The sequence below is a fragment of the Barbatula barbatula genome (assembly GCF_947034865.1).
Source record: "Barbatula barbatula genome assembly, chromosome: 23".
Classification (NCBI taxonomy): domain Eukaryota; kingdom Metazoa; phylum Chordata; class Actinopteri; order Cypriniformes; family Nemacheilidae; genus Barbatula; species Barbatula barbatula.
In genome coordinates this window covers 15,330,968-15,358,916 of record NC_136786.1, presented here as the reverse complement: position 1 = coordinate 15,358,916, position 27,949 = coordinate 15,330,968, and the positions used below count along the sequence as shown (strand labels likewise).

Here is a 27,949-nt window from a genome sequence, read left to right as displayed (position 1 = left end):
TCTGTTTATAACCCTCGTGTCAATCCAAATGTAATAAATCAAAAACGTTGGAGAAATGAACTGTACCTTTCAATATAAAGAACCAGCCTCATGAAAATTCTGTTTTGTTTTCTTAGTTTGAAATGCTAACCGGAACGCTGCCCTTCCAAGGCAAGGACCGCAAGGAAACCATGACCATGATTCTAAAGTAAGTTCGAGGGCCTGATCCTTCCGCTTTCACCTCACTCTATAATCTAAACACAGTTGAAAGAGATTGCGGAGTAGGTCTGCAAAACATCTGGATGCTGTGTTCGTGCCGTAACGATTAGGATGTGCCCTTGGTTCAGCTGACATGCTGTTGAGACTAACCACTTAACCATTGGGCAAACAAGGAACCACACAAAACACACTTCATGTCATATAACAGCCCGCTGTGTTGTGAATAAAGCCTTGCGTTCCTCAGTGACTCTCTTCTGCGATGGATGATTATAATCAAAGGTCTGCATAGACTGATAGCTTTGTTGAGCTGTGGTAATGTGGTTTCAATGGACTGCGGTACTTCAGAGCTCAGACGAGATGAGAGTTTGAACACCGTAATTGTCGACACAGGTCATTTGAGGCTTCTGGAGAGGCCGATAAGGGCTGTGCCATGGCCAGAGACATCAGTGTAGACAACAATAACTGATGTGGTCTTTGCCCCTCTGTTATCTAACCATTACGCTTGTGTAGAGAGATTTTTTACATGTGGCATGAAAATGGTTCTATGAAATCTCTTGGGGTCCACCGATATGAGTTTTAATGGCCAATACAGATTTTAAAGAAAGGAATTAACCTTATTGTCTTATATGAGCTTGATGTAATGCAAATGTTATTACAGTAAAAGAAAAACATACAGTAAATCGATGAAACTAAATGAGCATTTAATGTGCATTATGTATGTCTAGCTTGGCAGAAAAACAGACATGATCATGTTAAAATAGACAGTTTGTCCTGATGAACACAGAGAAAGATATTTGGAAGAATGCTTGTAACCCAACCGTTCTTGGACCCCGTTGACTACCATAGTAGGAGAAATGACTTTATAATTGTTTTGTTCTGTTGAAAGTAAAAGAAGATATTTTGAAAAATGTAGGACAGCAAGCAGTTCTGGGACACTTTTGACTACTATTGTATTTTTTCCTGCTATGGTAGTCAATAGGGTCCAAGAACAGTTTGGTTACAAGCATTCGTCCAATATATGTTCAACCGAACAAAGAAATGTATACAGGTTTGGAACATCTAGAGAGTAGTTCATAACAGAATAAAAATTGTTCCTTTAATTGTGGACAGTTAAATACTGTAGGTAATGAATTAAAATGTACACAAATGTAATCGTCATGTTAAAACCTGAATGAGGATTAGCAAATGTAAAGATTTATCAGCCAAACATAAGGATTCATTGGCATATGCTGACAATCTAAAAATATAAGCTATTAATATTGACCAATGCAATTGTTGGTCACTATAAATCTGTTTTATTTGTTGTCAAATTCAGTTTTACTTTTTTAAGTTTTGTATCTGGATTCACTTTTTTCTGTTTTAATTTCATGGAGTCTTTTCTGTTTTATTTCATATTTTTATTCGGTTTTGTTATGTTTTGATTGTGATGTTACAAGCCTCGCAAATTGCAGACTGATAAAAACCAGTGCACCCTGACATCAATAAAATAAAGCAAATAAAACAATTGGGGCTTGCCATTTTGATTCTGATATGCATTTGACGTTATGTCAACTGTTCGTGCCAAATGAAGCTGAGTGATGTCGAACTTATTCTTGACCTCTTCTCTTGTAGGGCCAAGCTGGGAATGCCACAGTTCCTAAGTGTAGAAGCTCAGAGTCTCCTCAGGAGTCTTTTCAAACGAAATCCTTCCAATAGATTTGGTAAGCAGAAGACAGACACACAAGTCTAAATGAATGCCTTTCTGTATATTGACTTAATTGTTTTAAATGAAACATTTTCAAAACGGTAACCGCAGGTGCTGGTCCAGATGGAGTTGAAGAGATTAAGAGACATCCCTTTTATGCTTCCATTGATTGGAATGTGAGTTTGCAAATAAACATTCACTCTCAACGTAGCAATTAGAGTTAATCATTACATGAAACATGTTCTTTATGCGCTCTTTCTTGAAGAAATTATTCAGAAGAGAGATTTATCCACCCTTTAAACCAGCCTCTGGCCGACCAGATGACACATTCTACTTCGACCCAGAATTCACAGCAAAAACTCCCAAAGGTACATCAGCCACCTACGGTACTGTATAACGTGCTTTGTCTGATTTTAGATCAGGTAGACCTCACTGGCTCTTCCTCACTAATCCCCTTTCATACAAACACACAATGCGTCTATTGAATTAAATGCCTGCTGAATAGAAAACCTGTTTAATTAAATGCCGCTAAGCCTTTTTGAAATCGGTGTTAGATTATTTGATGGTGTGTTTAAGGATGAGATCAAAAACACTGTGTGTGTTTTTGCTTAGACTCGCCAGGTGTACCCCCCAGTGCCAATGCCAATCAACTCTTCAGAGGTTTTAGTTTTGTGGCTATCAGCTCAGAAGAGGAGTCTCAGCCCCTGCAGAGCAACAGTATGACTTCAATAGTTCAGGTATATACACCGTATAGCCCAATTGTTAATGCATTTAAACTGCAGATTAAGCGTCTTTCCACATAATGCATGCCGTATTACCAATGTCTGTTGGTCAGGATTTATATCAGCATTACATGGTTATTTCGCTCTCTATCTTATAGCAGCTTCACAGAAATGTGAATCAGTTCAATGATGGGTATGAGGTGAAGGAGGATATCGGAGTTGGCTCGTATTCTGTCTGCAAACGCTGTATACAGAAGAGCACAGGCATGGAGTATGCGGTGAAGGTGAGGATGGGGTCACATTTAGTCTATGGGAGATATCATAAGGAAGGGCCAAATTGTACAGTGTCTAGCCCCTTGAGCATCATAGAGAATTAGAGTGGGCTGTCTTGGGCCAGTATGCAACCCCTAGCAACCGCTTGGAATAAGCAACTGCATAGCAACACCCTGGATTAACATTTATTTCCTTTAGAAAATGTTAAAATCGAGGCTAGTTTCCAGGCGAATCTTTCATTTAGTTTCACTTTTTAGTGCATATTTTTAACCTCTGTGAACTTGACTGTCTCTTGCATTTGCTAGGATAATATTGTTACAGATTTTCTTTGAACCGTGAATTTCCTGGAAGCCTGTGATGTATCTATATTTATTTGATGTACAGATAATCAATAAAGCTAAAAGGGACCCAACGGAGGAGGTGGAAATTCTGTTACGCTATGGACAACATCCAAATATAATAACACTGAAAGACGTGAGTCATTTCCAACAAGGTCACATTCATTTTCATCTACAGATTACATAGTCTTCAAGAGGATCACAAAAATTGCATTTTGTTTTATGGCAAGTTCTACTACCGGAGACAAGCTATTTCAATGTTTACATCCTTTGGTTATAAAGCAGGTGTGTTTTTCCATGATCAACATTTATATTTTAAGATCATGGTTTGTCTGGAGCAGTGAAGCTGTTTGATGTTTTTAAGAAAAAATCCTCCTGGTTTCGACAAAGTATAGAGTTTTCCAGCATGTTCTGCATGTTAGTGACATCTGTTGAATAGCTTTTTCGGGACACTACTACATAAATGCAATTGTTATGATGCTTCTTATATTTTAATGTCCATTGTTTGATGAAAAACATTTGCAAGGTATATGTAATATTATAAGCGCAACTATTTAAGGATGATGGACAACATTGTGTTCTGCCAGTGTCCTTTTGGCTGAACATAATTATATTAACGTAATGTCTCGTTCTTTCCAAAGAGCATCGATGTGTTTACCTGAAACCGATTCTGCTCTTCCATTGTTAGAATGAGCAAATACCCTAATAAGTTCCTGCTGTTATTGTCTTTTGAAAATGACTCTGAGCAGGACGTCCATCATTGATATTAACTTAGCGCTGTATTAGTATTGTGTTTCCATACATTAGAAATGATTGCACTAAAGAAAAGCATCCATGTTTCTTGGCCTTATTGATTGGGCTTGGACACAAAATGCATCTCATATCGTCACAAACATGAACGTCCACGTATGACAGCATTCGGATAGCATTACTATACTAATTCTCTATTCCCCATGGCAACGTTTGCAGGTTTACGATGATGGGCGCTCAGTCTATCTGGTGACAGAACTGCTAAAAGGCGGAGAGCTACTGGATAAGATTCTCAGACAGAAATTCTTCTCCGAGCGAGAAGCCAGCGCTGTGCTTTATACCATCACAAAAACTGTGGAATACCTGCATGCTCAAGGCGTACGTACTTCTATGGTGGATATCTTTGAGATATAAAATTATGCTGCAGCATCAGCAGTATATTTGGATTCTATGTCTCTCCTCCTCAGGTGGTTCACCGGGATCTGAAGCCCAGTAACATTCTTTACGTTGATGAATCCACGAATCCAGAATCCATCCGAATCTGTGACTTCGGCTTCGCCAAGCAGCTAAGAGCAGAAAACGGTCTACTGATGACGCCCTGTTACACTGCTAACTTTGTGGCTCCAGAGGTATAGTTTTCTGTTTTTCAGGTGATGATGTCACAGTTCTCTAAAAGAAGATTCTTCATTCTCATGCAAATCCCTTTGGTCTTTAGGTGTTGAAGAAACAAGGTTATGATGCTGCCTGTGACATCTGGAGTTTAGGTGTTCTACTGTACACAATGTTAACTGGGTGAGTCTTTAAGCTTTGGTCTGTCATTGGGAGTTTTGATAACGTGTTCCAAGTTTTTAATGCTGAGCTTTGTTCTCAGATTTACTCCATTTGCTAACGGACCAGAGGACACACCTGAAGAGATTCTGGCTCGGATTGGCAGTGGGAAGTTTTCCCTCACAGGAGGATACTGGAATTCAGTTTCATCTGAAGCCAAGGTGTGTGTGGAACAACATCAAGAGCAGCCAAAATGTTTAAGCCCTTAGGGCAGATTGAACATGCAAAATACTTGTAGACGCCACTACTAACAGGATATGATGTGACACGCTGTTAAATGTTAATTAAACAAATCAAATCTTTTCTGGACATGCTCACATGAGGTCAAAAATCGTGTCATCATATAATTATAAATTATATAGTTCATCAAATGAGTTTGTGAGGCAGAATGAACTAAAACAGTGTTTATATACATAAGAATATACTGAAAGTGAATGGCTTACAAATGTTTCCCCACTTGAATCTGACATAGGACAATCTCCTTGAGGGCTAAAGAAAATGATCAAATTGTGAAATCATGCGACTGTTTATGTTTTTCACAGGACTTGGTGTCTAAGATGTTGCACGTAGACCCCCATCAGAGACTAACAGCTGCACAGGTGATAAGACATCCCTGGATTGTTCACAAAGAGCACCTCCCCAAATACCAGCTCAATAGACAGGACGCCCCTCATCTGGTTAAGGTTTGGTCCTGTTAATCCCAAATACTACATAGGGTCTTGTTTAAACTGTTGCCACAGATTCAGGTTTCTAGTATGCCGATGTATGCTTTCCCATAATAGTTTGCAATATGTTCATATAGTTTTGGCTATGTGATGTATCTTACACTGCTATTCAAATTCGATTCCAAAAAGTTTGTTACTTTATTTTATTCTTCTGCAGGGGGCGATGGCTGCAACCTACTCTGCCTTGAATAGGAATATTCCTCCAGTACTGGAACCTGTGGGTTGTTCTATTCTTGCTCAGCGCAGAGGGGTGAAAAAACTGACCTCCACTGCTCTATGAGCACATACCTGCCACCTCCAACCCTGTGACCTCCAGCTTGGTTCGAGCACAGCCTCAGTTTGCTTGCTGCCCACCTAGCGTCAAGCCCCTGGAGTCAAGCGTTGATTCTGAGGACCCCTGGTGGACAATGAAAATCTTCCTTCTCTACACGGGCCAACGAAAACATTGAACACCAGAACAAATCATTGCTGTCTCCAAACACAAACGGCTGAAGAATGGGCATCAAACACTTTTGAGTATACAGTATGATGCGTGAAAATAAACCTGTAGACATACTGTATCTCAATTGTTATGTTAAGCAAGGAAATCTGTGCATTTAGGAATCGTGGGGGATCTTTGACACACTGTTCAGTGTGCATCTAGTTGAATAAAGCTCCAGTTGTATGGGGGTGTTATATAACGTATAATTTCTGTGATTTCAGGTCAACACTGAATGTTAAAATTTTATTGTGTTCTTAACTTAAATCTTTTGCACTTGTCCCCTTATCTAAACTCTGGAAAGCCACCGACATCATACGCTGATGTTGTACAAAGATTTCATACACTGAACCATACTAGCTTTTTTTCCGCAAACCTGTAATTATTTTTCAGCCATACTTAACTGGGAACCATCTTAAAAAACCTACACAAGACTATGAGAGCAACCGCTGACGTCTAAATGACTAAATGATTGTTTCATAGCTGCTAGTGTAAGCCCTACATTCTTTATACACATGTACATGTGAAAGAGGTCCAAAGCACAACATTGCAGTGGAGGCCCATATATAAGCTGCACAGAATGTCAAACTGAGAACTCAGGGGAAATGCAATACAAAACAAACCATAACCTGGGATATATATACAGCTGCATCCCCGCACCTATTACCTGCTGACCTGTGTATTTGTTGTACGTAGAAAAGTGTTGAATTGCTCAGATATGTAGTGACTATCAGGTGACTACTTATAGCCTTGACAATTTTTTTATAAATGTGCATGAGCAAGATGCTATATTAGCTACTAGCGCTGTGGAAGTGAGCATGATTGAGGATGTTTTCCCTTCTTTTTGAAACACATATTCCTTGCAGGTTTACGGTTGTTTTTCCTAAGCAAGTTTCATTGTTGTACATTTTCTTTTCATCTCAGTTGTCTCGGACGAGTGCTGGAAAAATGTTGCTGTAAGCAAGCTGCTATCCTTTTCTTTCTATTTGTACAGGTAGAAAATAAAGGTTTGCCATTTTTACAAAAATATATTTGCAAATCTACTGACCTTTTAGATTTAATAGGATTGGTGTATTATGTTGGTTGAGGAGGTAATGGCACAATACAAATAATGTGATATTAAAGTCGGCGTGAAACAGAAGAAACTTTAAGCGATTGTGTTTTTCCGTACCGTGAGTCAGGTTAGGTTTAACTAGTAATTCGTTACTATAATTTAATTACTTTACTTTTTAAAGTGAAAAGTAAGGGATTACTTCTGATGTAATTAAACGAAATACTGTGTAATGTATACAATAGTGGAATTTACATTAAAATGCAAAGTCTAACTTTTAAATACATGCTTTAATGTATCTTTCTCACATTTTTAATATGTAGTTTAATATATTTGAATGAAATGAGAGTAATTTTGCGTGTATCCTTGAATCACCTAACTAATCAAGGTATATATAATATATAAAAAAGTAATTAGTAATCAGTAATTAAAGCGGCCCTAACTCAGACAGTTTCTGTATACCTCATGTTAACCTTGAGAATAGTACAAAATTGTATCGCACCCTTCAAATATCCGGCCTTTATATAAAGTTAATTTGATCTCATATTTTCGAAAACATGTGACGCGTGTGGGGGGTGGAACTTACCACGTGCGGTTCATGTCCAGAAACTTTTACAGTGGGACCGCCGCTCCATCTATCAGTTTCAAACGATCTCCACATCCAGCGTTATATCCACCGTTTATACAACATTCATCACCCAAATGCAGCGGAAAAACAACACAGCTGAACTTCGCGAACATAGTGCTGTCTCTCTCTCTCCTGCACATAAGTGAAAGTGACTTGTGTGCATGCTCCTTCTCCTGCTCTCCATGGTTGACGTGTGCTGTTTTTCAGAGAGAATTGTCCAATAGGGACTATGAAAAGTTGTTACGTAACAATTTTTCACGTTCGAAACTTTCTGAAACCTGTACGAACACTGGGGGAGTTTATCTAGAACAGAAATACTCTTTATACGTCCAACTCGTTTTTAGAAAAGTTGACCATGTTAAGCATGAGAAGACAATATGTTTAACATTGTAAAGAAGTCAGAATATTTGAACAGATATTTGAAAGAATGCTTGTAACCAAACAGTTATTGGCCTTCATTGACTGTAGAAAAAATTGCTGTGTACACTTATTTGTTCAGTTGAACACATAAGATAGTTTGAGGAATGTAAGAAGGCAAACAGTTCTGGGGCACTTTTGACTACCATTGTCATATTATGGCAGAATTTTATTTTGGAATAAACTGTTCCTTTAAGATGTAGATGTCTTGACTGATATGTCAGAGAATGGATTTTTATTCATCAGTACACAAATACATCTTTTTATTTTTTAAATCTTCGAGGGAAATGAAACAACCATCAGACATTACAGTTATAAAAATACATAATTTTTATTGTTTTTATGAAATGTCTTTCAATGTGCACATTTAGCTTTAAACTCTGCAACATACTACTAACACTTTACCTTTCCTACCATGATTAAAAAGACAAAATGTATGCATACACAATGTGTTTTGTAACAAGCAGAAGTCTACCTTAAATACGCAATATTTAGTTTACTTGACAGAGTATCTTAAGTTTCATCTACGAATCTGCCTACATACAAATAGTGTTCAAATTATAAAAAGACAATTTTAACCTTTCGTACAGTATGTTTCTAGAAGAATTAAATGATGATGTAATGAAACTGATATCTCGTTGCCTCATTGAGTAAGAGCAGCATCCATGCTTTTGTCCTCTTCATTATTATCTTGGGTAAGTTTCTTTTCCAGAACAATCTGAGCCTCTTCAGATTCCACTTCCTCAACTTCTGATGGATCTGCTGCACTCTTATGTACTCTTCGAATTTTGGCTTCACCAGACAGTTCCATTTCGGCCTCCTCCTGTCTGACGGTTACAGGCTCGCCGTCTGACCCGATTCCAGGCGCTGAACCTTCTTCAGAGTTGTTTTGTTGTTCTGATACACCTACATTCTTCTTTCGGCCTCTTTTTTGTATGTTTTTGGAGGATCCAACTGGCTGTTCAGACACACTTTTTTTTTTATGGTTAAGCATGTGCCCTGGGTGGTCTTTCTTCGTGAGATAGATCTTGCAGATTTCACAGTAGTAAGGGGTCACCTTGTTGTGTATGTCCATGTGTTTCATATAGCCGCTGAGCTTGAAACTACTATTGCAAGTCTTACAAAATATATTTTTCGTAGCATGAGATGCATTGATGTGCTGAGCGAGGAGACTCTTGGACTGGAAGCTCTTTTCACAGATTGGGCAAGGGCTTTCAGTTTTCCGCACGTGTTGTCTAAGGTGAGCAATGAGGGCTATTTTGTAGCCAAAGCGTCTGGGACATAAGTGGCAAACGTGTGGAAGTATGGACTCACCATACTCGTGAACTTTCTGATGAGCTTTTAAAAAACTTTCATAAGCAAAGCGCTTTCCACACTGATTACACAAGTGCTTTTTATAAAAATTCCCTTCAGTGTCTATAGCAGTGTGTGTAGCACTATGTTGCATAGAGAGACCCATTTTAGGAAACTTCTCCGCAGAAGTTGAACAAACAATAATCTTCTCTTGAGCCACTGATTCGCCTTTTTGCTTCACGTGTTTTTCCCGTTGATGCTGTATAAGTGCACCCCTGCCGCGAAACTTCTGCCCACAAGTTAAACATTTGTAAGTCCTGAGTCTACCAGCTTTTCGAACTTTCTTCACTTTCACATCTTGACCTTCGTCACGTTTCTTCATGTCCATATCTTCAGAAATGGTCAGCTCACTTTCCTCACATTTAACACTATCATCCAAGGAGGAGTTTTGGTCTTCTTGGGGTGTCGTGCTGCTATTCAAATCAAATTCAAGAGGTTCCTCTTTGACACAAGCAAGTGAAATGGTCTCAGCAATGGTGATTGCACGGGTGTCATCCGTCTCCTGTCAAATAAAGCAACTCAGGGATTAACAAAGTGCATAAATGTAGTCACAGCAAATGCTTTTTTGGTTTTATTTTTACAACCGTCTTACCATCTCACATGATCGATTAACAGAGTGGATTGTAGGCACAGCATCCACGCTTAATATCTTGCAAGTGGTGTAACCCAGATCCAGTTTGAAGTAGCAGTCCTCAGAGAAATGATCGCCGCATACACGACATAAAGACGACACGTTTTCCCCATCTACTTTAGTGTCTTCCATAAACTTCATCCATGCGCTGCGTCTTTTTGGATCCTCGGGTAATATATAATGTATAATCGTGTCCGATCTGTTTGGGCAACCGCTAACAGCACATTTATGTAGCATGTTGTTTACGATGTAACAAAACCTGTGCTTTGTATTCAATGTATGTAAATGTTAACTAATTTGCACTTTTTGGGTTGATCAGACAAAACTAGCTCAATGCTGAAAACAATTGCCCTTTGTTGTCTTCTTCTGATGTAACGCGTGTTAATGAAGCAATTGGTGCCCCCTATTGTATAGGAGGATATAGACGCGGGCCAAATAAAACTAAATGAATTTTGATTTAACATAAATACATTTAAATATATTTTATAATGTGTAACTCTTCAATTTTTCTTTTAGGTAATGGTTTAAACTATAATTATTTTCTGTTACTGCTATGTGCAATAAAGTTGTAATTTAAACACCTTTGTATATAAAGTGGTATATGTGGTTGCATATAATTATATTTAAAATGTCAAATAATGTTTACCAAAGCATATAATTGAATGTTTTCGATCAGTTTTTATCTTGTAACGGTTATGAATAAAGTTTTATGGTATTGAATGTTGCGTTTGGCGCATGCGTCAGGTCGCAGCTTTTCGGTCTAGCGGCTTTGGTCAGCTCACACCTGCTCGTTTAAGTAGTGTAATATTTAACATATGGTTATAATTCTTTGCGATCTCTCAACAATATCATAGAGTAGTCGACCTACAGAAAAGAATATGCCGAAAAACAAAGGTAGGGTGTTGTTAAATGACAATCGCGTGCGATGTTTGCTTCGGATTTAGCAAACAAGGTAACGTGAGCTGTTTAGGGTGGTATTTAGGAATAGGACAGCAGTTTCTTGTAACTATTTTATTTTCACCTTTGATAAGTTTGCTTTTAAACATGACTTGTCGCTTATAATTTGGAGAAATACTAAATATATATAGTAGAAAAGGATGTTGCCCGTTACTGCATTGTGTTACGCAGTTACGCACTGGTTATAATGGCACGTTTTGGGTTTTATTTGATAGGTTCAATGTTTTAGTCTATTCAACTAACATTGACTTTATTATTTTCTCAATGCATGCATTTTGCTCACTCAATAGGTTACAATGTACCAGGCTGACTACATGTTTAATTCACTTTATGGTAGACAGTAAATATTTAAAAGGAAATAATCTCTAGCCCAAGGCTGCTGTAACAGTTTGTTAACAATAGTGTAATGTCACCTTAAACCATCTAAAGAAACATGTATTGTGGCAAGTGGTTGAACATCATTGACTAGTTTAAGATATTTCTGCATTCAAAATATTTCGTAGTCGTTTTGTTTATTTATGATTAACCCCACGAAAATGTGTCTGGTGTCTCATCCAATATTTTTGTGTGTACAGGTAAGGGAGGAAAGAATCGGCGGCGTGGTAAGAATGAAAATGAATCCGAGAAGAGGGAGCTGGTGTTTAAAGAGGATGGACAAGGTGCATAATGAGACTTGCACTAATACTTAACCTTCTTGGTGTAGGACAGTTATCTGAAACATATTTCTGCTTTAAATCTATTTTTTGTTTTATCTCCTAGAATATGCTCAGGTCATTAAGATGTTGGGAAATGGGAGATTGGAGGCCATGTGCTTTGATGGAGTCAAGCGGCTTTGTCACATTCGAGGAAAGCTCCGGAAAAAGGTGCAATTTACAGCTCTCGGCTGTAAAGCTCCAGGCTGAATGCAGATTCAGCATTTTGTAATCCATTATGAGAATGGGCTGAATCGTCTATTTTAGGAGACTGATAGTAAGGTTTTAGACCAATTATTCAATATCATCTGATGAAACTAATTAACTGATGTAATTAATGTTACCACTCCATTTACTCTTAAGTATGTTCTGCATAGGGCACAATGAAGCTCTGAAATTCTTTATTGCTTATAAGAATTCTTATTATTATAACACTGTTTGTAAATTCAGGTTTGGATTAACACATCAGACATTATACTCATTGGATTACGAGATTACCAGGTTTGTTTGTATTTCTTACAAATTGCTGTTTTGCTTTTATGTAATTTCAAAAGATTTATATTATTTTGTTTGCCTAGACACAATTTACAGTCGGTCTCAAAATCTTTAGTCTTTTAATTTTAATGTAATGCTGTTTCTGAAACAACCCATTTCTGAAGTGTTTAAGTGTGAATATCTGGGATTCAATTATGAACTGTATTATCAGGATAACAAAGCAGATGTCATTTTGAAGTATAATGCTGATGAGGCTCGGAGTCTGAAAGCATATGGAGAGCTTCCAGAACACGGTAAGTATATCACAATCTGGGAAACGTTACTTAAAATAGACAATTCCTAATGAACAACAGTTCTTGGCTTGCAAAATGTGAGTCTTTTTGCTGCACTGAATTAAATGTCATTTCAATTTTTAATTCTTACTGTTGGCACCTTGCAGCCAAAATCAACGAGACCGATACCTTCGGGCCTGGTGATGATGATGAGATTCAGTTTGATGACATCGGGGATGATGATGAGGACATTGATGATGTAAGTGCTTAAACCTCTGTGTGACGTTTGAAGATTGTGTGTATTTTGGAGGCTAAATTTGAGTTTTCCTTGCCTTCTGTAACCGTAAAGCAAGGATATGAATTAAGTATTTATAAATGTTGTGTTAATGCCTGTTGTCAACAATGCTTCATCCCTTCTCCAGATCTAATATGATGCTTAGAAGAAAATGTTTCTCAGCCTGCAGCATCAATGAAGCCACATCAATATTATGTACACAGAGGTTCAAGTTTTGGGTTTCTTTGACTGGACCACATGACTGCATTGTCATCTTCAATTCATTTTGTTATCTTTTAATGTATTTATATTGATTTCACATCAAGTGGAATTTAGCTACAACAGAATCTCTGGATTCGCAATAAAAAGATAACTAATTTTATGTTTGGTCTTGCAGTCTGTATCCTTATAGAAATGTTTGAAAGTTTTATGGCGTAAAGCGAAACTCAGTGGGGGAGTTACTACTAAATGCTTCTGTTTTCTGAATGTTTTTTTTCTTCTCCCGAATCACCATTAATAATTTACCGATAACACAATATTGCATTAGTCAATGCATCTGTTCTTAAAGTCTCTCTCTTGTAAGATCCTTGTTCCTTTAACTGTGGATTTTTAAACAAATCTATTCTGTTCGTGTTTTTAGTTTTTGCCTACTTAAAGTTATGAAGGAATACTTATCATTTTACAGGGCTGCAGAACTTATGAACGTTTTTCAGTGCCCTAAATGTTGTAAAATTTAAATGCAAACCTTTTTTACCTGGTTTTTGTATGCAAAGAGACGGACTAATGCAAGAATTATGAGGAACTTATAAATTGTATTCTTGCTAAACAGGTCCTTAGCAACATAGCAGTTGATGGTTTAAGTTGGATCATTTTAAATATATTATTTTGCTGCTTCTGATCAGAAACCTGTGATTTTGAAATAAAATCAAACATTTCAAGCCAAACTTTCATATATTTGCATTGTAAACCTTGGAATCATCTGCAATTGTCCAGTTTGACTAGCAAAAAAGTGGTATAATTGCAGTAAATGTGTGTGCGTGTCTGACTGGCCTGATAAAATTTGGCTTCGTATGTTTCAGGCTCTCATCACGTGTGTTCCTGTTTGAAAAACAATGGTAGCCTATAGCACGTGTGTCAGCATTACAGAATTTGAAGTAAGATTGTGGTGTGGAAAATAGCCCACAGGTCCTGTATATCATTTTATCTTTGGTTTGTTGTTATAAACTACAGCATAAGCACTGGAATCCTGGCAATCGGTGTTTGTGTTAAGTATTTTATTATACTACTTTTATTATAAGAACAGCTGCATTGAGCATTATAACCAAATCACACGTGTGTATCTGCAAACCTAAAATGAATCAACTGGAAACCTATGTTTTAAATCTTCACAATGCGCATGTGGATTTAGTCAATTTTAGTTATGTGTATATTGTGGACGACATGTAAGTTATGAAGACCGCAATTAAAATGCTTTGCCAAACTCATTGTGTTATGCTAATAATGACATTTATTTGATTCTGTATGTACACATGCAGCAAGCTTTATACGTTTTTAAGCATTGCTCATTTAATTGATCGTCTCTAGTCATTGTCACGTGCGCAGCTGCCCTGTTTCCACATATAGAACTGTATACACAATGACGTAATGCATAGCTCGTAGGCGCATTGCTTACGCGCTCTTGCGCTCTGCACGTAGCGATTGGTCGAACGTGTTATAATTCATTAGAACCTTGGTTCTGCCCTCACTGTCGGTATTCCTTAAAAAACATTGGTGAGACATTTGACGGTAAACGGATTTTTATCCCTCGTCTCGTTTTGATTTTCATGCAGTCCGTGTTTGATCCTTGAACCGGTTGTTGTGGAGTCGGAATGTTTTCTGGACATTGATTTTTATTGGACTACATCATGCAGAACGTGGAGATGGCAACGGTCGTGGAAAACCTGACACTGACAGGTAGGTGTTTGTCATATTTCTGCTTTTGTTAAATTCACACGGAAATCACAGGGTTGAGAAATGGGGTAACGAGCATCTTAAGCCGTTGGCATGGAAACTGAGGCGAGAGGAGAGTGGGTACAAACTGACCTGTGCAGGTGACCAAAGCTGCACATGTAAGAGGAAATGTATATTTTGTTATATAAATATATGTTGTTTATGATTTCTAAAGCTGTTAATCTGAATACAAGTATTAAATCACCATCCACAATAAGTAATGGAGTCAACATCTATGCCCACCCATTAAAACAAACTGGTGCAGTGAAATGTTTGGTTATTGCATTGTTCTTTTTATTCTGTATGACTTTTAATATGTTATTTTTTTGTGTACCTTTTTGGATTTACATCTGAATTTAGGCAATATTCATCTGCCTTATGATATCAAATATCCTTATTTAAGATTTTCCCAAACATAGTCTGCTGTCTGGTATAAATATTAGGACGTTTTCTATAAATATGTATGATATCTATTAATTATGTTTGCCAACAGCTACATTAAAAATGCTTTAGATGTAGATTTGTGAGGAACTGACAGTCTGTGCCGTAGGCTCCACCATGAATCGCAGAAATTTATAGGGTGATGTTTCCTCAAGCGTTTTAACTGGACGATATTTGCATACCATTACACAGTTAAAACAAATTCATTAAAGACCTTTTTTATATTCACATATTTTGTCCCTCAAGTCTTCATTTTTGCTGGGTACCTTGGCTTGTGAGATCACTACACACGTTTAGGGTGTCTGCATATTTATGCACTTTTAAAATTTAATTTCTCATGCAAGATGGCTGTTCAAAGAAGGACCGAATTCGACAGGCCAAAGAAAGGAGAGAGGAAAAAGACAAGAGCAAGAGCAAGGGTAAGCTGCCTGTGAAATCTGTATAAAACATTACTTGTATTAAAGTTGTAAGTGATTTCCCTGAGACTTCCTGCTGGATGAGTTCAAAGAATGGGTTTGTTCCAGGCCAATAGACTGCAGGCTCATACATCACTGAATCCAATGGCACATGGACAGCATACTACTTATAATACGTCCAAGTGCTTAGTGTAACAAAATCAGTATTGTCAGCAGACAGGGAAAGGCTTGGCCTTCACGGTACCAGGGCAATATTTAGAGTCATTCATTTCCATCCCCCATTATGTCTCTAGCTGTCCGTGAACAAGCTCTTGGGGAGAAGCAAAGACGCGCCCAGGAGCAGTATGTGCGCTCGGTCGAGGAGCGAGGCAGGCGTCTGGAGGAGCAGCGGCAGAAAGAGATGCTCCGCCGCTCGGCAGTGGAGGAGAAAAGGAGGCAGCGTGAGGAGGAAGAAAAGGTCAGGGGCTACAACCAAACTTAAAGGAATAGCTCACCAAAGAATTAAAATTCTGTCATCATTTACCCTCAGATTTTTCCAAACCAGTATACATTTCTTTGTTCTGCTAACCTCCCAAAGTATTTATTTTCCCTACTATGGCAGTAAATTGTGGATGAAATCTGTTCGGTTGCGGACATTCTTCCACACATCTTCCTTTGTGTTCAGCAGAATAAAGAAATGTATACAGGTTTGGAACAATCTGAGGCTGAGTAGCCTAAATGATGACATTTTTGGGTGAACCCTTCAAGTTTCTTGGAGTGTCCATCATTAGCATTTATTGTTCGTCAACATTAAGTAAAATTTGTCCCTATTTACTGTAGATTCCTGGTCTTGCTGTACTGTACATACAGTATGAAATTACTTACTTTTATGGCTTATGTCATCCATGGTATGAGTTGTATATATTGAATTGAAGGATCGTGGCATTACCATCTAATATCATCACTGCACAAAAGTGTACTTTGTTTAGTACTAGCTGTTATTTTTTGTGTCATCATACTGGGTGATACATTAATATTCCTGAAGCTCAAATGGTAGTGCATAATGCTAGCAATAGCAAACTCTATCAGATGCATACATGTACAGTATATTTGACAATGCCATTACCACACATTGTGGTTGGATGGTGTGGTCTCTTTTATAAAAGGAAGTTTTAGTTATTTGTGCATGTGTGGTAATTCGCCTCCTAGACTTCCTACCTTTATGACATTTAGCCTTTTCTCAACAGGAAAGAAAAGTCTTTGCCCATATTGATTGTAAACTAGCTTCCCCCATTCAGATGGGTTAATGATCAGCGACTCTCTCTGGGGTGGTCGAATGACCTCGCTATTCCCGATATCCATTCTAAATCAAATGACCTTTTCAAAGACAGTGTTTCACAGTAAGGGTGTATATAAGGAAGTCTTGATGATTCATAATACTATCAAAATACTGTCATTATGATGCCTGCTGCTGTTAAGCAATTGATGATGATGTTGTGTGCAGGGTGTGGTTGTATGCCATGTGTCAATGCTCTTGATTAATATTGCCTGATAGTGCTGCCTCTAAAATGTCTAGCCTTACCTTAGATGACTCTGTTCTTGGCTGATGCTTGGATTTAAATGAGTTCTGCGCCTCTGTAACTGCAGTAAAATCAAATGTGGATCAGCCTGTCCTCCTTACATCCACCCACAGACAGTGATGCAGTGTAAGCCTCCTAGTTTTATAAAGAAGCATACTCTCAGCTATGAAACCATTTATCACATTCAGCTAAATCTTTTCATCAGATTGTTCAAATAAGAAAATAATGAGATGTGAGAGGAGGTTGTCTTATTTTGCAGTAATGACAACATAGTATCCAGCTTACGACAAAGCTGCTTTTATTATGAGCAAGATCTGGTGTTATGCCACCTAAACTGTTGTAGTCTACATTATTTTACATTTATTGCTGTACACTATTGAAACTACACCGCCCCCTTATGAAGCACTACGGTGGCTGACACGGAACTAAGACGTTGTTACATTTTCACTTCTTTGTTAAAGGAGATAACGCTTTTACGAGATGCGCTTGGTAGAGTAGTTTGTCCGTTTAGGGATACTGTGGAAACAATATGGCATTTTCTTATGTAGACATTATGTTGAAGACATACTTCTGAAGACACCTATGTATATTATATTGCCTTTTTGTCAATTGATCCTCCAAAAAATGACACACAGCACCTTTAAGTTCAACAGCATTAACTAATGTTAACAGCTACAACGTTTGATTTAAAAAGTGTATTAGTAAATTGTCAAATTAGCACAGACTAAGTATTATTCATTGTAAGGTCAGGTAGCAAATGCAGTTACAAATAACGAGAGAGAATAACGAGAGCCGCGAGAGAGCTGCTTGAATTTTATCGGTATCGTCCGATTATAGAATCTTTGCCGATATACTATAGCCGATAAATTTGCTCTGGTTAAACTTCTTTAGCTGTATTCTGCTCACAGTTAAGATACAGTACAGTACTATCTTTCTGTCGTGATCATTCACTTACTGCTATAGTGATCATTCACTTACTGCTTGTTGATGTAGGTACAGCATGTAGATACAGTATTTATGAATGTGTAAATTATAGGAACAAAAGCTTTTTTTCCGTTTTCGTTTGAATCCGACTGCTGTCTGAATGCTTTCTGTCTTGAGACCTTGTTAGACTTGTGGCTATTAAGAAAATTGATGGAATGTTTTTTTCTAGAACATTTCTAATTTGTTTATTAGATATACCAAAAAAATATACCAGAAAAGTTTGAAGGTTAAAGAATCATTAACTAATTGTTACCTTGTTTTCTGCAGTAAATGTTTTCAAATAAAAGCACTTTTGCCTTTTATTTTATATTAATATTTAGATACTTTATATTGGCAAACATATCGGTTATCGGCTTCCAATGTTAAAGAAATATTGGTTATCGGCTTCCAATGTTAAAGAAATATCGGTTATCGTTATCGGCCAAAATTAACATATCGGTGCATCCCTAATTTAATCATTTATATTTTATTGAAAAGTGACCCTGATCTTTTTGAAAAGCGTTATATAAATAATAGCAAACATAAGTATTAAAACATAAATATGAAATGCTAACATAATTGTTTCAAATAACAGCTTAACTTACCTCAAATACAAATATTTGACTGCAGAATGAAGTGCAGCGATTGAGTTATTTCGCTTGCTCATAGGTTTGTTGCATTCTGGGAAGCTGTGTAATTTTAATTTGTAAACAACAACACTTTAGGGTTTAAAGGGTTAAGTCTATTTATCTTGAATCAATCAAGATGTTACGTCAGACTGAAAGCATGGCTACAGAAGAGGTTGGAGAATAGATGGAGAGAGGAGAATGAGGGAGAAAATGGGGCGGGTGGAACGAACAAAAGAGAGCAAGGGGAAAGGAAAAATTAATGAAAACTTCCTGATATCACTGATGCGACCTGTATCATTATAATACTCACTAAGTGTGCGTGTGCTCACCCAGTTGTGTCAGTGCCAGCAGCTGTGGGGGAGGGTGTGGGTGGAGTTAGATAGGACTGTTCTCTCCGCTGTCTGGCTCTTTGCTCTAAAACACAGAGTCACCTGGGAGAAGCAGAGAAACAGAGAGATAGAGAGAGAGAGCAAGCAAGGGTGAGGCCCTCTTATTTTGCTTGCACGCATACAGGAAGTACAGCAGGGAGAGAGAGGGAGTCAGAGACGGATAGGCGAGGTGGTCGCCATGGAGCAGCCAGTCTCATCCCCATCTTCTCGGCGCCGTAGCGACAGCTCGGTCAAAGAGTCTCTTTTCTTCCCTGTTTTGGAACGCAACGAACAGGAGCGGCTGGAGGCCCTGATGCGACGTTCCGTGGAGCGCAGCCTGCAGGCGGACCACAGGCCCAAACGCTGGACTTGGGGCGGACCTCCTGGAGTCTGCGAGGGTGAGTTGTGGAGAGATGGGAGGGTGTGAAAGGGTCCCTTGTGTGAGTTCTCAGAGGCGAGGGGAATTAGATGAAGAGATACAGAAACAGGGAGTGGAAACTGCATTGCAGCCCTTTTGTTAAAAAAAGGGACAGATATTGACAACAGCAGTGGGGCGAGGGATGTACAGTATGAGATGAAAATCTGTATTAGATGCAGGTGCTGCTTGTGGCCACTGCAGTGTCACAAAGGCGTCGGTCTGTTGCTGTTATCTGCCTGACTGGGGTGGGCGGTTAAAGGAATCGCTGCAAGGAAGCTTAGTCTCAAGGTTAGTGCTGACTGATAAGAGGATCTATAAATCGTCCGGGCAATATCTCTGTCGCTTGAAGCAAGGGGCAATTCGGGCTATTTTAGCTGGAAACAAACACCATAAACTGTGCTGCCACTGATGGCTAGCTACGTAGATGCTTTCTGCTGTGTCAAGGCTATATTTAATGTGTTTTTTTTTTCATTATTAAATTATCTATTACAGTCCTCATAGGAATTAAACCTGGTGTTCTGATCAATTGGCTTGCTTTCGTCCGAAATGACATGCAAAATCACTACCCAGGTTCTTTGGTGCATTCATAACTATATCTATTATTTACACAGTCCGAGAGCAGGACCGTCCCCCTGTAATCATGTTTCAGACCCTTTCCAGAGTATATTATGTCTGGTTAGATAGAAAACTGTACAATATGCTTTGATTTGGTGTGGCGTGTTATGGACTAGTTTGATGCACTTATGTATTTTGTTGCCTATGTTGTTATAATTGCTTCCAATGTTTCCTCATCTGTAAGTCGCTTTGGATAAAAGCGTCTGCTAAATGACTAAATGTAAATGTAAATGTTATAGGGAGTGGGATTAAGAATCAGTAAGTATCCGCCCTTGGAGATCATAAGGCTTTCCGAGAACCTGATATGATCACGGTCATCGGCTGCATGCTACGCTCTGGGTTATTTCATCTTTCAGCGGTTCATATTACCATCCAGCTTTCATTAGCAAAACTATTTTCATTTTTTAACTCCCTGCTGGAAATATTGCTTTTCCCCATCAAACCAAAACTGCTGACTAAATCAGTATTTCACAGGGACACGAGTTTTGAGGCGTTTTTAGATTGTATAGTCTGTGATCTTGTGAAATACTTTGTGCCAAGCTCACGCACTTGTCCTCTCTCTGCTTTGCATCACCTGTTGTGCAGGTGATCCTAAGATAGCCCCGCCCTCTCCTCCTGCTTGTGCCTCCTTAGCCAATGATCTTGCTGCTCACCCTTCTGCAAGCAAATCTAAGAACGGTATTGACATCCTGCAGCTTTGTTTTTCATCCCTTTCCCTTCCCTAAAGATTACATGACAGTGATTATGATGTTGTGATGTTTTGCATGTGCATGAGGTTGCGTATTGTATGCTTGCTCTCCGAAAGCTGTTTTTTCCAGATCTTTTAAATAGATTGTTTGGTGTTCCAAGTATTTAACTTTACCATGTAACTTAACTGCATTGGATGTTATGTCGATATTATTGACACATAAAATTGAGCAGTTTATTGAAGGTGCCCCACACCATTTTTTGCAGTGTGAGCAATAAAACTAAATCCCATAGTTGCATTGAAGTAGGACTTTAGACATATTTTAGAGACTTGTGGTGGGCTCATTTTGATATTTGAGAATAACAAACTGGAGGTAAGAGAATATTATTAATGTGACACTACTTACGATTCTTGACATTTGTCAATAAGCAACAACCCAGAACCTTTAAAGGAATATTTAACATTCAAAATAAAAATTCTGTCATCATCTACTCAACCTGTTGTCGTTTAAAAATTGTGTGAGTTTCGTTTTTCTGCAAAACAAAAAAATAAGATATTTTGGAAAATGTTGGTAGCCATTGACTTCTACTGAATGGACACAAAACCAATGCCAATGGTCAATGGGGACCAACTGTTTCGATTCTTCAAATTCACATCTTCTTTTGTGTTCTGCAGAAGAAAGACTTGTTATTTCAGGTTTGAAATAACAAGAGGACATGTAAATAATGACAGAAATTTCATTCCTTTAACAACAACACAGCAATGCAAAAACCCTTTTAAGAAGCCATATAGCAATGCCCTGGTGTAACAACGCACAGGCAAATACATTTTCTGGTTTTAGTATTAAGCTTTTCAGCTTTTAATACGTTTTACTTTGTCGTCTTTTAGGAAAATAGTGTCTGGATTTAGAGTCTATAACAGGTCCCATAACAGGACATATAGTTACATTTATCATCTGGGGAGTCTTATGCTTTTCCTCCGGATGCACAATAGGGTAGCATCTGTAATCGGGATCAGCCCGAAGCTGCATTTCCCCCCTCTAAAGAATGCACAGGAGGGTGTCATCTGTTACCTGATTTGATATGCAGGCTCACATGCGAGTTTAGCAAACTCTCATGCAAATGCAAAAACATGCATACATTATTAAATCTGTACTGAGATTAACAATTTATGTTTTTGACCATTAGTTTAAATTGTAATAACCAAATGGGCACAGATTTTCTCATTTGAAAAAAGCCTCCGGGGTTGATCTTCAAAATGTAGTTTAAAGTTTTATTACGTTTTAAATCTTTCCAAAGAAAAAGAAAACTTCACTTAATGAATAAAACATTGAATATTTTGTATACCCCATTGCTGTTATTTGTATTGCTTGGAAACATTTCTTCCTGTTTTAAGCATAACATAAATAAATGTATCTTTTTTGGGGGATATTCATATTTGTATTTTTAACTTATTATTGAAAAAACTAAACTTGAGAATGTTTTAAGCAGTGTATCTCTGTTTGTTAATGTCCATCATTTCCATCTTCTCTAAACGCTTGTTCCTGTATCCTGTGTTTTATTTCTTCCTGGAACCTCTCATAATGCATTTCACTGCAGTCGAAGATTTTATGATTCAGCCCGAGTCTCCAGACACCCTGAGCAGGAATTTTTCATCTGCTAATTTACCCAATATGACAGAAAAAGGCAAGTGTCCTTGCATTTAGCTTCACTATTTAATTCATTTCAACATTGCCACGCCCTATTTGCTCCTTTGTCTTCCTGTGACCTCCGACCCTCAGTCTCTTGTCTTTGTTCTCGATTAGCCTCCTTCAGCCCGAATAGGTCACCTTACAGAGCATCTCCTAGTAGAGCTGATCGGAAGAAGGTTAGCGCTTCATTCTGTGGACCCCTGGATGATTCAAGAGGAGTCGCTACAACTGTGAAAACCCCTCAGGTCTGCATGGATGTGATGAACATTTTTGTCAATATTAATTTTGTTAGATAGCTCAGACATTTATTTTTGGAGCACAGCACTGCGGGACACAGCCCATAGAGGAGCTGGTCTCCTAGCAACACAGATCGTCTCCAATCTGTGCAGTTGTCCAGGTTTAGTCATAGATTTATAGCTTGATGGTTTTCAACCCAGGGTCTCTAAAGTTTCTGCAGGTATAAAAACATAAGATTTTCTATTTCCATACTATACACTACTACAGTACAATACAGTTTACTTCTATTGTATACTATATAGTGCTATACATTTTTTATTATTTTTATAATACTTCAAAGAATCCAACTATGATGCATTTTAATTTATAATAATGACTGTGGTACACAAAAATAATGATACTTTAGAAGAACCATTTTTGGCTGTATAGTTTCATAAATAACCTTTAAAATCCAAAGACAAATCTCAATTTGATCTCTGTTTTGATATTTAGACTGAAAAAAATGAAAAGAGCATTCTCCAAACCTTGGTCGACTCCCCAATGAAAAAACTTGAGTCTCCAACAACCCCCACCCGAAGTTCCCCTGCTTGCAAGAACACAAGCACGCCGAAAAGGTTTTACCATTGTGTTATATAAAAAACAGCTGGATGTTGCATTTTGCTTCGAATTTAGAGGTTGGCATCTGCTTTATGACTTCCTCTTGTAATTCAGATCAAGGTCATGTAAGAGCCGTATCCAGTCCCCAGCCTCTCCGGGGCAGTACCCCTTATCCCCAATGAGGCAAAGAGCCATCACTCCATGCAAAGAAAACAAGATGTGGGAAGGAGAGGAGAAAGGCTCTCTGGAGAGCAAAGGCACCAGCACTTTAGAGAAAAAGACCTCCAGAACAGAGAGAATGCCAAAATCTGCAAGCAAGGAACTGGGACACAATGCAGGTAATTAGAAGTTCTAGTATTAGAGATCATATACCATGCAATACCTTTTCCCCTTGAAATCCACTTATAATGTCAGTAGATATTTCATAATAATGTTGAAGTTTTTTGTGCTTAAAGGGATACTAGCACCCAAAAATTTAAATCCTGTCATCACTTACACACCTTCGAGTTGTTCCAAATCTGTATTAATTTATTTGTTCTGATGAACACAGAGAAAGATATTTGGAAGAATGCTTATAATCAAACAGATCTTGCCCCCCATTGACTCCCATAGTAGCAAAAATTACTTTAGATTTTTTGTTCTGTTGAACACAAAAGAAGACATTTTGAAGGATGTAGGACAGCAAACAGATCTGGGGCACTTTGGACGTCTGTTTTCCTACTATGGCAGTCAATTCGGGACAAAATCTGTCTGGTTGTAAGCAATCCAAATATCTTTCTCTGTGTTCATCAGAACAAATACATTTATACAGATTTATACAGATTTGGAACAACTTGAAGGTGAGTAAATGTTTTTTTTAAGTATCCCTTTAATACAGTCAATAAAAAGGTCACAGGATCGTCTTTTTATCTCAAAAAGGAAAATGTGATTCCTCAAAGCACTTAAAATATTCTACAAATATTCTTTAAAAAAAAGGTGTTGCAAAAGGTTCTCCAAAGCAATGCCAGAGAAGAACCATTTTTGGTTGCCCAAAGAACCATTAATTCAAAGGTGAACCATCTTAATTGTTTTAGCATACAAACTTTTTTCCATTTTCCACTACAGAAAACCTTTGTGAAATAGAAAGGATGTTAAAGGTTCTTAATAGATCCATTAAGCCAAAATGGATCATGAAGCACCTTTATTAAAGACTGAAGATTTGCAAAATAAGATCATTACGTTACATGACAAAAATTAAATGACCATATTTTCGGTCCCTAGAGTCTCCAGTGACTCCCACCAGTAAAGCAGGTACCACTGATGCTGAAGAGGCCTCCAGGCTGCTGGCTGAGAGACGACGCCTGGCCAGAGTACAAAAGGAGCAGGAGGAAAAGCAACGACAGGAAGAAGAGAGGTACAGATGCTCTTTGTCTCCACTGTGTCATCTTTGTGTGTGCTTTTCAATCATACATAATCTTCTCCATTGATTTCAGAGTCAGGGCTGAGGAGCTCCAGAGACAGCAGGAAGAGGAGAGACAGCGGCAGGAGCAGGCGGCTCGAGAGGCGGAGGAGAAAAGACAGAGGCAGGAGGTGGAGCGCTGCCAGAAAGACCAAGAGGACAGGCAACAAAAGGAGCAACGCTGGAAGGACCTCCAGGATGATCTAGAGAGACAGGTCAGAGGGGTTGTGCAATCATTTATTTACCAGGAGAAGGACACCAAGAGTCCTATATGTGTATCTTTAATGGGTGTCCTGATGAAGAAAAACATTCAGTATAGTTTAATGGATGGCCATTTTGCCCAAAATAGTGGCATTTACTCCAGCTTGAATAGATGCAAAAGTAAACATATACCACATATTAACATATGCTCCCTTTGGAATCCATTGTATAAAAAAGCAGAAATTAAACAAAGTACATAATCATATAAATACAAAAAGGACAATATGACACACAGATCTGCATTTAGCAAACTTATCTATCCAGTCACTAATGGACGTGCAGCACAAATTTGTCCTTCTGTAGCTGTGAATGTGTGTAGCGATGAGTGTGTGTGGTTAGAGATGTGATGTGTCATGGTGTCTGTCAGAGAGAGGAGGCCGTGCAGAGGGTTCACAGGGAGGCTGAACGCAAGAGGCAGGAGAGGGTGATGCTGAAAATTCAGGAGGAGCAGGAGAGGCTGCAGAGGAAGAAGGTTGATCTATTTCTGTCTGTTTATTAATCAGAATCAAACAACAAATAAAAAATGTAGAACAAAGGATTCAATTATTTGTAATGTAATGTGTATTGAAACAGATTAGTGGTAATTATGATTATAGAAGTCTTCGGGGTAAGTCAATGTAACGTTTTTAAACTGAATGTTATTGTTTGCATTTGTGATTTGTCAGCGTATTGAAGAGATAATGAAAAGGACAAGGAAACCAGACGGAGAATCAAAGGTAAGTCTGATACAGTCCGTTTTTAATTTCGGATGAAAAAGATTCACTGACTCTAGCAAATGATGTTGCATGTCTTGTGTTTGGATAGAAAGAGGAGCCCTCAACAGACGCGCCACCCCACATTTCTGTCTCACCGTCTTCCTTGGAAACTGGAGGTATTGACTCACGATGTGAATCGCATCACCAGTTCTACAGAGGGGATGTTTTTATAAAAATAAACATTTAACCTTTCTTTTCATTGGATAAACGCACACACACTCTGTTGTTGTTGCTAAATGACCAGGATGTGGACTGTATATAATGTTTTGGAAATACCATGTGGTGTAGTTAAGAACTGAAATCAGAGTTTCTCTTCAAGATAATAGAAACGGGGTCTTCTTAAGCATTTATAAAAAAAAGGGTTTTGTACCTTGCTCAAAAGGTGTTCCATCAAAGGCAATGTCTGAATCACCAATCATATGCCTTGAGCCCCTGGAGGCAAAGGGAAATGGAGCAGATGATCTTTCTGATGGGGTCCAGTCCATGGATGTCAGGTTAGCCGGTCGTTCAATTTCTTTATGAAATAAAAATACAAATGCTCCACTTACAGTTTAACTGATAGGAGAACATGAAAGCACATGCAGCATTACTGAAATTCTGGCAATCCCTAAAATATGCTGTAACATTTTTCCCTGCAGTCCTGTCTCCAGAGATGAGCTCCTCTCTGTTGCAGAATATTCCCCCGTCAGCGAGACTTCACAGAACAGCATGAGTTCTGTGGCTTTGGGAGATTTCATTGTTCTGACCGGGCAGGTCTCACATCCCAAAGTCTCTGCTGCTCCAGCATTTGGTGATTGCAACAAGAACCTGATCCAGGACTGCAGCAGCGCTGCAATTGACTCATCGCTTTTTCATAGTCTTAGACCAACCTCAGACAAGCTCAACATCTAAGGTAAATATTGTCAACTACAGAAATAAAGAAAGAAAATTGTTAAGAAAGCCTGAAAAAACTAGAAACAGCAAGATTACTGATTGAATTTGTGAATATTTTGTGAAAATTACATGTGATTTAGAATAATTATTGAATACATTTTATTATTGGATATACACCCTTTCCACCTTTTGTGACATTACTATGACGACCATTTCAGATATACTACAACGTATATATATCGGCTCTACCGTCTGACCAAATGCATTTAATTTCATCGCTTGCAATATAATACTGGATTCGCAAAACATTGGATTTAAAAAAGACAAAACAAAGCCCAAATGTGTTATGTTAATTATTATTGTCTTTTCTATTGCAGACGCTGCTGGAGATTGGAGCTGGACTGAATTGATGAATTGAAGCTGATTGCCGAATGCTTAAACCAACCCTGTGTGCCTCAGTCCAATCTCTGTAGTGCTTCTTCATTAGCTTGCTCCTCTTCCACAACATCTTCTCGAGAGGAGAACATAATGAATGTTCAAATGTGTCAATAAGGGACAGATGATTTTTTTCTTACACATAAAAGAAAGTTTTGCCTGCTCCTCGTGTATATATATATAAATATATATATTATTTCACATGATCTTACTGTATTATCACCAGACAAAGCATTTGCACACTCTTAGTGGTCTTCTTAATCCTGTCTTTCACACGTGTAGCATTGATGAGTGAAATTTGTAGCAGTTCCATTGTGTAAATTGTTTTGGGTTGCGTAAATGACCAGCAAACCAAGCAGCTATGTGCTGAGTCTTCTAAATGTGCTGTATTATATGGCTGGGGTGTGCAAACAGTATATTGTATAAGTCTACGACATCTTTACATTGTCTGAGCAATCAGAGCTTTGTAGTGTGAAAGTGGATATGAATTTAGTACAGATGTAAAGTGTGATGTTATTCTATCAAAACACGGTTAAACTGGCATCGTTGTATTATTAGTCAAACGCCTTTAGAAGTTGTAGGCGTGTACACATAAAAAGCCTGTACTTCTAATGAAATCTGTGTGCAAGTTTAAAAGTGCAGCACTTTGTGTTTACATAGTATAGTGCTTTTAATTCTTCATCGACTCTCTCTGTATTGTTTTGTTCACTATTGTAGCTATATCATCACTGCACAGTGCTCTATGCAGAAAACGAAGCAACCGTAAATTCTAATACTGTAACAAAAAGGAAGCCGTTTCCGAAACTATAGA

The 27,949-nt window shown here is 38.1% G+C and overlaps 4 protein-coding genes across 4 annotated transcripts in view; 3 read left to right on the top strand and 1 right to left on the bottom strand.

The window, feature by feature from the left end:
- The window catches only part of rps6ka3b (ribosomal protein S6 kinase, polypeptide 3b), a 29,175-nt gene extending 21,849 nt beyond the window's left edge, over positions 1-7,326 (top strand). Inside the window, exons 10-22 of the mRNA XM_079447552.1 lie at positions 117-187; positions 1,810-1,898; positions 1,994-2,058; positions 2,148-2,250; positions 2,495-2,619; positions 2,763-2,888; positions 3,262-3,351; positions 4,185-4,343; positions 4,433-4,594; positions 4,681-4,757; positions 4,837-4,954; positions 5,336-5,476; positions 5,676-7,326. Coding sequence (XP_079303678.1) covers positions 117-187; positions 1,810-1,898; positions 1,994-2,058; positions 2,148-2,250; positions 2,495-2,619; positions 2,763-2,888; positions 3,262-3,351; positions 4,185-4,343; positions 4,433-4,594; positions 4,681-4,757; positions 4,837-4,954; positions 5,336-5,476; positions 5,676-5,798 — 1,449 coding nt within the window. The 3' untranslated portion in view covers positions 5,799-7,326. The remainder of the gene's footprint in view (positions 1-116; positions 188-1,809; positions 1,899-1,993; positions 2,059-2,147; positions 2,251-2,494; positions 2,620-2,762; positions 2,889-3,261; positions 3,352-4,184; positions 4,344-4,432; positions 4,595-4,680; positions 4,758-4,836; positions 4,955-5,335; positions 5,477-5,675) is intronic.
- An 898-nt stretch (positions 7,327-8,224) lies between these two features.
- On the bottom strand, positions 8,225-10,467 carry LOC306888944 (uncharacterized protein). Its single transcript, XM_079447554.1, has 2 exons — positions 10,038-10,467; positions 8,225-9,947 (listed from the first exon to the last, which is right to left on the bottom strand). The coding sequence occupies exons 1-2, from the start codon at positions 10,311-10,313 to the stop codon at positions 8,736-8,738; spliced, it is 1,488 nt and encodes a 495-aa protein (XP_079303680.1). The 5' UTR covers positions 10,314-10,467; the 3' UTR covers positions 8,225-8,735.
- A 295-nt stretch (positions 10,468-10,762) lies between these two features.
- Positions 10,763-13,148, top strand: eif1axb (eukaryotic translation initiation factor 1A X-linked b). Its single transcript, XM_079447551.1, has 7 exons — positions 10,763-10,970; positions 11,609-11,692; positions 11,793-11,896; positions 12,176-12,226; positions 12,432-12,513; positions 12,660-12,751; positions 12,915-13,148. The coding sequence occupies exons 1-7, from the start codon at positions 10,955-10,957 to the stop codon at positions 12,918-12,920; spliced, it is 435 nt and encodes a 144-aa protein (XP_079303677.1). The 5' UTR covers positions 10,763-10,954; the 3' UTR covers positions 12,921-13,148.
- Positions 13,149-14,424: 1,276 nt separating this feature from the next.
- map7d2b (MAP7 domain containing 2b) lies at positions 14,425-27,173 on the top strand. Its single transcript, XM_079487702.1, has 17 exons — positions 14,425-14,719; positions 15,541-15,615; positions 15,906-16,069; positions 19,427-19,529; positions 20,750-20,842; positions 22,451-22,537; positions 22,657-22,787; positions 23,272-23,393; positions 23,491-23,714; positions 24,637-24,769; positions 24,849-25,029; positions 25,443-25,547; positions 25,741-25,791; positions 25,880-25,946; positions 26,213-26,324; positions 26,469-26,722; positions 27,081-27,173. Exons 1-16 carry the CDS (start codon positions 14,671-14,673, stop codon positions 26,719-26,721), a joined length of 1,950 nt encoding a protein of 649 aa, XP_079343828.1. The 5' UTR covers positions 14,425-14,670; the 3' UTR covers position 26,722; positions 27,081-27,173.
- Positions 27,174-27,949: the final 776 nt, after the last annotated feature.

Coding starts and splice junctions, on each gene's coding strand:
- eif1axb (XM_079447551.1), top strand. Junction 11,897..12,175: donor GAGGAAAGCTCCGGAAAAAG/GTGCAATTTACA, acceptor TTGTAAATTCAG/GTTTGGATTAACACATCAGA. Junction 12,227..12,431: donor TTGGATTACGAGATTACCAG/GTTTGTTTGTAT, acceptor CTGTATTATCAG/GATAACAAAGCAGATGTCAT.
- map7d2b (XM_079487702.1), top strand. CDS start 14,671: ATGCAGAACGTGGAGATGGCAACGGTCGTGGAAAACCTGACACTGACA. Junction 16,070..19,426: donor AGCGTGAGGAGGAAGAAAAG/GTCAGGGGCTAC, acceptor CGCAACGAACAG/GAGCGGCTGGAGGCCCTGAT. Junction 26,325..26,468: donor GTCCAGTCCATGGATGTCAG/GTTAGCCGGTCG, acceptor TTTTCCCTGCAG/TCCTGTCTCCAGAGATGAGC.
- LOC306888944 (XM_079447554.1), bottom strand. CDS start 10,313: ATGCTACATAAATGTGCTGTTAGCGGTTGCCCAAACAGATCGGACACG. Junction 9,948..10,037: donor TTAATCGATCATGTGAGATG/GTAAGACGGTTG, acceptor TTTATTTGACAG/GAGACGGATGACACCCGTGC.